General features: G+C 45.3%; 1 protein-coding gene across 2 annotated transcripts; it reads left to right on the top strand.

Moving 5' to 3' along the window:
• The first annotated feature begins 898 nt into the window (after positions 1 to 898).
• Positions 899 to 11,509, top strand: LOC143284625 (kelch-like protein 24). Of its 2 annotated transcripts, none has more exons than XM_076591487.1 (7): positions 899 to 944; positions 3,705 to 3,922; positions 4,723 to 4,959; positions 5,728 to 5,931; positions 6,975 to 7,202; positions 8,836 to 9,219; positions 10,675 to 11,509. In XM_076591487.1, exons 2-7 carry the CDS (start codon positions 3,722 to 3,724, stop codon positions 11,248 to 11,250), a joined length of 1,830 nt encoding a protein of 609 aa, XP_076447602.1. In that variant the 5' UTR covers positions 899 to 944; positions 3,705 to 3,721; the 3' UTR covers positions 11,251 to 11,509. The 2 variants fall into 2 exon arrangements, with proteins under 2 accessions (XP_076447602.1, XP_076447603.1); XM_076591488.1 differs by lacking the exon at positions 899 to 944 and adding an exon at positions 1,113 to 1,219.
• The last annotated feature ends 47 nt before the right edge of the window (positions 11,510 to 11,556 follow it).

Genomic DNA, 11,556 nt, shown 5'->3' with positions numbered 1-11,556 from the left:
TTTTTGTGTGTGTAATGACCTTATTTCATTATAATTTTATGTCAATGTTTTACTCAGAAGTTGGGAAGGCTGTCAGCGTGTTGGGTTCCAGTATACGAAGATCAGGCATCAGTCTGCTTTTTTAAATATATATGAGCTGGTTTTGGGGTGTGTTTTTTTTTTACTACTGAGTAAGTGGCTCAGTGGTGTGTAGCGTATATGGATCAGTCCGCACGCTTTGACACGGAAATTGAAACAGCAACTGACGACTGATGATCATGTGATTATGAGTCCGATGACTGATTTCAGTCAATATCAACGAAACGATTTAAGAACCTCCCGTTTTAATGAACTGACAAAGTTTTATGATTGATAATGATATAGTTGTGGAAAATGCATTTTTCCAGTGCAGCACGACTGATCAGTAATAAAATAACTGGGCTGGAGAGAGAGCGTGTAGGATGGCTCTAGCCTGAGAGATGCAGTTTCTGACTGGCACACACACCTACACCGACACCGTGACACACCGTGACACATCGACATACCGTGACACACTGTGACACACCGTGACACACACACACACACACACACACACACACACACACACACACACACGCACACTGGAACACGGCACACACACTGACACTATCTTTAATGATGTGCCGAATCTGGCAGAGACTATCCCTCGCCAGATTAGATTTTCATGTTGGGTTTACTCCCCACATGTGGCAGGTAGTACTGGGTTACGTGGTTACCAGTAGCAGAGAACAGTCTCTAATCTGATTCACACACACACACACACTCACACACACACACTCAGTGACATACAGCTACACAGACTCGCGCACACGGACCACCGCGCGCGAAAATATCATGCCTGCATTGTTGTTTTAAGCGATTCGCAGTAAAAAGACATTTCCACGGCTTCCCGTTTTCTTTCGCAGCAGTTCGCTTTTGACAATCAGGTGAGACTGCGGGAAACAAGCGTTGTTTCATTGGTAAATTCATTTGTATGTTGTAGGTTCTTCACAGAGGAACTGTTAGTTGATAGCTTTGCCTGTCGTTTCTCTGAAATAAAGTGTTTTCTTTCTCGCAATAGTTTCTGTCGCAACCAACACTTCATCAGCAACAGTCGGTCGAACGTCACACCAACAGTCATTATGTTGGTTTTGCAACAGAGAACAGAGTGAACAATTCTAACACAACCCACTATTCAAGTATTGAGTTAATGGCATTTCACGTAAGTGATCATTGATGCTGAGACACAGACATGTGTTAGCTGTCACTATCTGAGTATCTCTCTACTGATACAACCAAAACACATACATGTGCTTTTTGTTCTCTCAAGAATTGATTACTGCAATTCTGTTTGGGCCAGTCTTCCTAGATAATTGTTAGACTTTAGTGAACCAAGAATAATTTCTCCAGTCTCATTTGCAGAATTTCTCATTTTGATCATTTTTCTTCAAAGTTCTATCCTTAAGTCTCACCACTGGATGTCTGTATCCTTTTTGATATTGGTCTACAAGCTTTGCACCATGACTTTTTCTGCAGTCATTGGCTCTGGACCAGAGTATCTTACTGAACTCCTCCTTATCTATCCTCTCTCTTGCCTGTTTGGCTCATCTGATACTCAACTTTTCACATCAGAACTAAGACCTATGGATAATGTTGTTTTTCTGTCCAAGTCTAAAGACAAGGAACAGACTCCCTGACAACCTCCAAGATTCTTGACTTCCTGGTCTCTCTTAGAGCTAGTCTCAAAGTTCACCTCTTGTCTCAGCTATAAGTTTTGTTGTGATATGTCAATTCAAACAGAATACTCCTTTGTTTATGGTATGCTTGACTGTGTTTGCATACATATCTATGTGGATGTGTACACATAATTATATATATATATATATATATATATATATATATATATATATAATGTGCATGCTTGTGTGAATGTGTGTGTGTGTATGTGTGTGGAGGGGGCGGGTTATGTATGTTTGAACATATACTTGTGTGTGTGTGTGTGTGTGTGTGTGTGTGTGTGTAAAATTATATATATATATGCATTGTCATGTGATTGTCATTATGTGTATATACAGTTTACTGGGTACATTTTGATTTGTATATCACAATATGCAACTGATGATGTAATGTATTACATATAATAGTTAATACCATATGGTTTATAAGGCACCCAGAGCAGTTTTCTGGATAGAGTGCTGTAAGTATCCATTATCATTATCATTAAAAGTAGTATTTTTACTAGTAATAGTAGCAGCAGCAGTACAACTAGAAATTATACTCATAGTACGTGCACATGCATACACACACATGCTATGATACGCACACACACACAAACACTCTCTCTCTCTCTCTCTCTCAGTCTCTCTCTCACATACAAACGCGGACACTTAAATAGTACACATTAATCTGTTTCAATGTATATTTGCACAAATATGTCATGCACTTGCAGAGGTATATTTCTGAATATGACGATATACGTTCAGGTATACAGAATTTGGATTATTAAAAAATTTGTAATCAGATTTTTTTCATGTATTTTATTTTATTGCTATTACTCCCCACTGCCCTCTCTCACTTCTATCCCTGCCTGTTTCTTCAGATTGTTAATTACAAAATACGTCTCTTCATATTACAACACTTACAAAATGTATCTCTTCACATTACAAAATATGTCTCTTCATATTACAACATTTACAAAATGTATCTCTTCACATTACAAAATAAGTCTCTTCATATTACAACATTTACAAACTGTATCTCTTCACATTACAAAATACGTCTCTCCATATTACAAAATATGCCTCACATCTGCCAGGCAGATGCCTGACAGCAGCATAACCCAAAATGCTTGTCAGGCCGTGAGTGCTTGCTTATAGAATATATTTGTGTACCTATCAGAGTGGATTTCTTTTTACATAATTTTGCCAGATGACAACCCTATTGTTACCATGGGTTCTTTTTCAGTGCACCAAGTGCATGCAGCACACAGGACCTCAGTTTATCATCTCTTCCGAAAGACTAGACACTCAGTTTGATTTTTCCAGTCAAATTTGGGAGAAAGGGCAAGAGCAGGATTGAAACCCACACCCTCAAGGACTCCTTATATTGGCAACTGAGCATCTTGACCATTCTGCCACCTTCCTCAAATAGTGTCATTTCCCGTCCAGTGATTGTGTCTTTTCCTGTCCAGTAAAGTTGTGCAATGATGACAGATACATGTATAGACTAGCAAGGGGTGTCTCAAGTAACACTTTAGATTCTATTTCTACTTTTATTGAGGCCCTCGCTGATTCAGTGTTTGGGTTGATAATTCGTCATGCAGGTTAGAAAGCTGAAAGAAAAACATTTATTCCTGCTTTGACAGTCAAAGTCAAAACACTTTTTCTCTTCTTCCTGTGACATAGGACAAGTAATCCTTCATTGGAATGAATGCAGTTCATACTTGTATACATTACAGTAATAGACAATCATTATATATCATTATGAGACCCATGGATATATAACCAGAGAAATAAAAAAATGATTTTGATTATTATTATTTGAGTATTAATATGTAATATATTCCTTTGTTTTCAAATGTGCATTGAAGTGTTGTGTGTGCTGTGGTTTTTAACAGGGTATGGCTGAGGGGGCAGACACCCAGGTGTGCTGTGGGAACAGGGAGGATGGTGTGGTACATTGAAGTGATGTGTGTGCTGTGGTTTCAGTCAGCTGCTGACAGGGTATGGCTGAGGGGGCAGACAGAGAGGTGTGCTGTGGGAGTGGGGAAGATGGTGTGGAGGATGACCTGTCTACCTCCGACACCTCCTTTGTCAGCACTGACCACACGGACCAGCTGATTGACAACCTGGAGCGTCTGAGACTGGACCTGGGCTACACTGACCTGACCATCACCATCGACAACCACCGCTTCCCCTGTCACAAGGTGGGCCACATGTCTGGCACCAGTGTGGCTCTGTCAATCTGCCAAACCTTTACATGTGTCACTGTCATTCTGCCAAACCTTTACACATGTCACTGTCAGTCTGCCAAACCTTGGCCCTGTCAGTCTGCCAAACCTTTACACGTGTCACTGTCAGTCTGCCAAAACTTGGCCCTGTCAGTCTGCCAAACCTTTACATATGTCACTGTCAGTCTGCCAAACCTTTACATATGTCACTGTCAGTATGCCAAACCTTTACATGTGTCACTGTCAGTCTGCCAAATCTTTACATATGTCACTGTTAGTCTAGCAAACCTTTACACATATCATTGTCAGTCAGCCAAACCTTTACATGTGTCACTGTCAGTCTGCCAAACCTTGGCCCTGTCAGTCTGCCAAACCTTTACACATGTCACTGTCAGTCTGCCAAACCTTTACATGTGTCACTGTCAATCTGCCATACCTGTCAGTCTGCCAAACCTTTACATGTGTTACTCAGTGTTAGTCAGCCAAACCTTTACATGTGTCTCTGTTAGTCTGCCAAACCTTACATGTGTCACTGTCAGTCTGACAAACCTTTACATGTGTCACTGTCAGTCTGCCAAACCTTGGCCCTTTAACAATTTCACATGAATTTGATAATTTTGCGATAGCACAATTCCTTCAATGACAAGGATGGAAATATCTGTTCTAGACCCCCTTTTTTTTTGCACACCAGAAGGGGACAGAAATTTCCTTCCTGAGGCACTCAGCAGGTTAAAGGTCAAGGTCACAGCTGTTGCTGGTCTGTGCCCTTTGTTCAGGTGGTCCTGGCGGCAGGCTCCCCGTATTTCCGCATCATGTTTGCCTCAGGCATGGAGGAAAGCCGCAAGGACGTGATCGAGATCAAGCAGATTGAGGCGACGGTGTTTGAACAGGTGCTGCGCTTCATCTACACAGGGCGGGTGGACATCGGGGGCGGCACTGTGCAGGAGCTGTTCATGCAGGCACAGCTTTTCCAGATTGCCCACCTGGTGGAGCTCTGCGTCACCTTCTTTCAGGTACTGAAACAAACCTCAGCACTTTCAAGCAGGTGTCAAATCGTGCACTCTGATCCACACTTACTACACCACATCTGCTGGAGAAAATGGAAAAAAAAAGGCAGATGCCTGATCTTTCCATACACCCAGTGCACAGATGAGGCCTTGAAAGCCTACCACAGGTTTGTGTAAAAAAAATTTGAAAAGTGGGCACCCACACATGTTTGCATATAACAGAGGTTATGTGCAGAGAGGATTGTATGTATGTGATATGTTGTGATGTTGTGTCCTAGGACTGCATGAATGATCAGTTACAGTATAAATTATGTGTGATAAGTTGTGATGTATTGTCCAAGGATTTATGTGTGATATGTTGTGATGTATTGTCCAAGGATTTAATTGTGATAAGTTGTGATGTATTGTCCAAGGATTGTAAGTGTGATATGTTGTGATGTTGTGTCCAAGGATTGTATGTGTGATATGTTGTGATGTATTGTCCAAGGATTGTATGTGTGATATGTTGCGATGTATTGTCCAAGGATTGTAAGTGTGATAAGTTGTGATGTATTGTCCAAGGATTGTATGTGTGATATGTTTTGATGTATTATCCAAGGATTGTATGTAGGATATGTTGTGATGTATTATCCAAGGATTGTAAGTGTGATATGTTGTGATGTATTTTCCGAGATTGTATGTGTGATATGTTGTGATGTATTATCCAAGGATTGTATGTGTGATGTGTTGGGATGTATTGTCCAAGGATTGTATGTGTGATATGTTGTGTCAAAGGACTGCATGAACGAGGGGAACTGCCTGGCGGCCATGACCCTGGCTGACCTCCACGCGCACCGTGCAATGTACGAGTATGCCAAGAACTTTGCCTGTCAGCATTTCAGCACGGTGACCGAGGATGACGACTTTCTGCGGCTGTCAGTGGAGTGTATCACTGACCTGCTACGTGACCGTCACCTTAACTGTACCACTGAGGAACAGGTCAGCCTGCCTGCCTCTGGTTATACTGGACACACACACACACACACACACACACACACACACACACACACACACAAACACATATACACACTCTTATATATGCACCTAAATATGTATGCAGTACAATGGCAGGGATATAGATAGGGAGTAAAAAATAAAAGAATGCTTGTATTAAAGCTTGCTTGAAAAAGAATGTATTAACTTAAAAACAACAACTACAACAACACACACACTAAACTGAGTTAAACTTAAAGACTTAGACTCAGAAGAGGTGTTATCCAGGTGTATGAAGACAGTGTGGTGTGTGTGACCACTGTCAGGTGTATGAAGTTAGTGTGGTGTGTGTGACCATTGCCAGGTGTATGAAGTCAGTGTGGTGTGTGTGACCACTACCAGGTGTATGAAGTCAGTGTGTGTGACCACTGCCATGTGTATGAAGTAAGTGTGGTGTGTGTGACCACTGCCAGGTGTATGAAGTCAGTGTGTGTGACCACTGCCAGGTGTATGAAGTCAGTGTGGTGTGTGTGACCACTACCTGGTGTATGAAGTCAGTGTGTGTGACCACTGCCAGGTGTATGAAGTCAGTGTGTGTGACCACTGCCAGGTGTATGAAGTCAGTGTGGTGTGTGTGACCACTGCCAGGTGTATGAAGTCAGTGTGTGTGACCACTGCCAGGTGTATGAAGTCAGTGTTGTGTGTGTGACCACTGTCAGGTGTATGAAGTCACTGTGTGTGACCACTGCCAGGTGTATGAAGTCAGTGTGTGTGACCACTGCCAGATGTATGATGTCAGTGTGTGTGACCACTGCCAGGTGTATGAAGTAAGTGTGTGTGACCACTGCCAGGTGTATGAAGTCAGTGTGTGTGACCACTGCCATGTGTATGAAGTCCGTGTGTGTGACCACTGCCATGTGTATGAAGTCAGTGTGTGTGACCACTGCCAGGTGTATGAAGTTAGTGTGTGTGACCACTCCCAGGTGTATGAAGTCAGTGTGTGTGACCACTGCCAGGTGTATGAAGTTAGTGTGTGTGACCACTGCCAGGTGTACGAGGCAGCAGTGCGGTGGGTGGAGCATGACCGGAAGCACCGGGAACATCAGGCCTTACAGGTGCTGCAGTGCATCAAGTTCCCGCTGATCAACCGCAGCTACTTCATGGACACCATTGCCCCCAGCACCTACCTCATCGGGGAGGAGGGGAGAGAACTCATGGACTCTGCTGTGCTGTACCACACTGTGCCCTCCCGACGACACATGCTGCCCTCCTACCAGGTAGGATGACCTGTGTGGTTACATCTGACTGGTGTTGATACATAGCAGGTAGGATGACCTGTGTGGTTACATCTGACAGGTGTTGATACATAGCAGATAGGATGACCTGTGTGGCTACATCTGACTAGTGTTGATACATAGCAGATAGGATGACCTGTGTGGCTACATCTGACTAGTGTTGATACATAGCAGGTGGGATGACCTGTGTGGCTACATCTGACAGGTGTTGATACATAGCAGGTAGGATGACCTGTGTGGTTACATCTGACAGGTGTTGATACATAGCAGATAGGATGACCTGTGTGGCTACATCTGACTAGTGTTGATACATAGCAGATAGGATGATCTGTGTGGCTACATCTGACTGGTGTTGATACATAGCAGGTTGGATGACTGACTGTGTGGCTACATCTGACTGGTGTTGATACATAGCAGGTAGGATGACTGACTGTGTGGCTACATAGAAGGTAGGGTGACTCACTGGTGTTCGTACATCTGACTGGTGTGGCTACATAGCAGGTAGGCTGATTGTTGTTGCTACTTTGATGCAAACATAATAAACACATAGGAATGAGAAAGAAAATCACTAGAAAAAGCACAAAATGATGTGTTGACTTGTGCATGAAAACCCTGATTTCAGAGACTGCTAAACAAAAAACAGTCGAAGACAGAGCACTGAAATTTCCCCGAGATGTTCACTTTGAACTGTATTAATTGTCAGGGACAGTGCATTATTGCTTTATAAATTATGTAAGCTAAAGATTGGAGAAATATTTTATGTGCAAGGTTTTTGTGACCCACTTGTTTCATTTCATTGTTTTCCACTGCCATCTTGTGCATCTCCTTTCAGTGTGTGTCATCTCCTTTCAGTGTGTGACATCACATCTCCTTTCAGTGTGTCACATCTCCTTTCAATGTGTCACATCAGTACATCACATCTCCTTTCAGTGTGTCTTTCAGTGTGTCACATCACATCTCCTTTCAGTGTGTCACATCACATCTCCTTTCAGTGTGTCACACTCCTCCTTTCAGTGTGTCACACTCCTCCTTTCAGTGTGTCACATCACATCTCCTTTCAGTGTGTCACATCTACTTTCAGTGTGTCACATCACATCTCCTTTCAGTGCGTCACATCTCCTTTCAGTGTGTCACATCACATCTCCTTTCAGTGTGTCACATCACATCTCCTTTCAGTGTGTGACATCATCTTTCAGTGTGTGACATCACATCTTCTTTCTGTGTGTGACATCTCCTTTCAGTGTGTGACATCTTTCAGTGTGTGACATCTTCATCTCCTTTCTGTGTGTGACATCTCCTGTCAGTGTGTGACATCGCCTTACAGCAGTCATTGTGTTCGCATCTAAATGCTGTTCTGCAAAGGTGGGTGTCCTTATGGCGTCCTGGTAATGACAGTCCCTCTGTTGATGGAAGAGTGTCAGCAGTGTAACACGACACTGATATTGACAGTCCAGCTGTTGATGTAAGACATCAGCAGTGTAACACCACACTGATATTGACAGTCCAGCTGTCGATGGAAGACATCAGCAGTGTGAGTGTAACACCACTGACAGTGAACGGAAGGAGCATCAAATGTGTTAAAAGTTGTCGTTAAAATCCTGTATTTATTGTGCAGGTGACACCTCGCCTGTCGTTCCCATACTTTGAGTGTGCCATTCTGTTGGGGGGACGACTGGGTGAGGGGCTCAGCAGTGACGTGGAGTGTTACCGATCAGACACTGGCGAGTTCACCTCTCTCAAACCCCTCCCCTTCAAGAAGCGCAACGAGTTTGCGGCCTGTGCCATCGGCGATGAGATCTACGTATCTGGAGGGCTGCGCAGCGGGGAGTTCTGGAAGTATGACCCCACCTTTGAGTCGTGGCTGCGAGGCGCCAGCATGGTGCAACCACGGCGACGCCACGCTATGGCTGCTGTGGATGACACCATCTTTGTGCTGGGCGGGTTTGATGAGGACCAGGTGCTGGACTCCGTGGAGGTGTGGGAACGAAAAACAAACAAGGTGAGATGACAGGTGTGGGAACAAAACCAGCATGTGTGGGAACAACACCAACAGGTGAGATGACAGGCGTGAGAACAAAACCAACAGGTGAGATGACAGGTGTGAGAACAAAACCAACAGGTGAGATGGCAGGTGCGGGAACAAAACCAACAGGTGAGATGATGACAGGTGTGGGAACAAAACCAACAGGTGAGATGATGACAGGTGTGGGAACAAAACCAACAGATGAGATGATGACAGGTGTGGGAACAAAACCAACAGGTGAGATGATGACAGGTGTGGGAACAAAACCAACAGATGAGATGATGACAGGTGTGGGAACAAAACCAACAGGTGAGGTGACAGGTGTGGGAACAAAACCAACAGGTGAGGTGATGACAGGTGTGGGAACAAAACAACAGGTGAGATGACAGGTGTGGGAACAAAATAGACAGATGTGTGATATGTGTGTGTGTGCTGTGTGACTGACAGATGTGTGACTGACAGGTGTGTGCTGTGCGACTGACAGATGTGTGACTGACAGGTGTGTGCTGTGTGACTGACAGGTGTGTGCTGTGTGACTGACAGATGTGTGACTGACAGGTGTGTGCTGTGTGACTGACAGATGTGTGACTGACAGGTGTGTGCTGTGTGACTGACAGGTGTGTGACTGACAGGTGTGTGCTGTGTGACTGACAGAGTGTGACTGACAGGTGTGTGCTGTGTGACTGACAGATGTGTGACTGACAGGTGTGTGCTGTGTGACTGACAGATGTGTGACTGACAGGTGTGTGCTGTGTGACTGACAGGTGTGTGCTGTGTGACTGACAGATGTGTGACTGACAGGTGTGTGCTGTGTGACTGACAGGTGTGTGACTGACAGATGTGTGACTGACAGATGTGTGACTGACAGGTGTGTGCTGTGCGACTGACAGATGTGTGACTGACAGGTGTGTGCTGTGTGACTGACAGAGTGTGACTGACAGGTGTGTGCTGTGTGACTGACAGATGTGTGACTGACAGGTGTGTGCTGTGTGACTGACAGATGTGTGACTGACAGGTGTGTGCTGTGTGACTGACAGGTGTGTGCTGTGTGACTGACAGATGTGTGACTGACAGGTGTGTGCTGTGTGACTGACAGGTGTGTGCTGTGTGACTGACAGATGTGTGACTGACAGGTGTGTGCTGTGTGACTGACAGGTGTGTGACTGACAGATGTGTGACTGACCAGATGTGTGACTGACCAGATGTGTGCTGTGTGAAGGACAGATGTGTGCCATGTGACTGACAGATGTGTGCTTTGTGACTGACAGATGTGTGGCTGACAGATTTGTGCTGTGTGACTGACAGATGTGTGACAGACAGATGTGTGCTGTGTGACTGACAGATGTGTGACTGACAGATGTGTGCTGTGTGACTGACAAATGTGTGCAGTGTGTGTGTGCTGTGTGACTGACCAATGCATGCTGTGTGCAGTGGGAGGAGTGTTGTCAGCTGGCGACAGCAGTGGAAAACATGGGCTATGTGGCGCACGGCAAGAAGATCTACCTGTTTGGCGGCAAGAACAGTGAGGAGGTGGTCACCAACCTGGTGCAGTGCTTCGACACCAAGACTCGAACCTGCACCCTGTGCAAGAGCTGCCTACCAGCCAACGACATGTGTGTCAGCGCCACGGTGCTGAACTCTCGGATCTACGTGGTTGGTCTGGAGGGCTTCTTCAGCTACCAGCCAGGGGAGGACGCATGGACGGTGCTGCCCAACATGTTCCTGCCGCGTGACTTCGTGTCACTCTGTGTGCTGGATGAGAAGCTGTACGCCTTTGGTGGCCGTCGCCGGGGGGCCAAGGACAACCTGTACTCTGACTCCATGGAGGTGTTTGACCCTGCCACAGGGGTCTGGACCAGTGCCGGTCACTTGCCTGTCCCCATGTACTCCTATGGCTGTGTGCGTGTCTTCCTGTCCGGGCCCCTCAACAACAAGCGACAGTCCTTCCATTCCAGTGGGGGCACTGACGGCACTGTGCGCAGCGAGACCAGAGCCCTGTCATCCTGACCCTTTCTTGTGACACTGCTACACTGTGTCCTAACCCTGTGTCTGACTGCTACACTGTGTCCTAACCCTGTGTCTGACTCTGGTACACTGTGTCCTAACCCTGTGTCTGACTCTGCTACACTGTGTCCTAACCCTGTGTCTGACACTGCTACACTGTGTCCTAACCCTGTGTCTGACTGCTACACTGTGTCCTAATCCTGTGTCTGACTCTGCTACACTGTGTCCTAACCCTGTGTCTGACTCTGCTACACTGTGTCCTAACCCTACCCTGTGTCTGACTGCTACACTGTGTCCTAACCCTGTGTC

This window comes from Babylonia areolata, chromosome 8, assembly GCF_041734735.1.
Source record: "Babylonia areolata isolate BAREFJ2019XMU chromosome 8, ASM4173473v1, whole genome shotgun sequence".
NCBI classification, from domain to species: domain Eukaryota; kingdom Metazoa; phylum Mollusca; class Gastropoda; order Neogastropoda; family Buccinidae; genus Babylonia; species Babylonia areolata.
This window is presented reverse-complemented; position numbering and strand designations above follow the sequence as displayed.

Bases quoted from the DNA above. Each gene is read 5' to 3' on its own strand.
- LOC143284625 (XM_076591487.1), top strand. From the start codon at position 3,722: ATGGCTGAGGGGGCAGACAGAGAGGTGTGCTGTGGGAGTGGGGAAGAT. The intron at 4,960-5,727 runs GTACTGAAACAA...GTTGTGTCAAAG, and splicing joins TCTGCGTCACCTTCTTTCAG to GACTGCATGAACGAGGGGAA. The intron at 9,220-10,674 runs GTGAGATGACAG...TGCTGTGTGCAG, and splicing joins GGGAACGAAAAACAAACAAG to TGGGAGGAGTGTTGTCAGCT.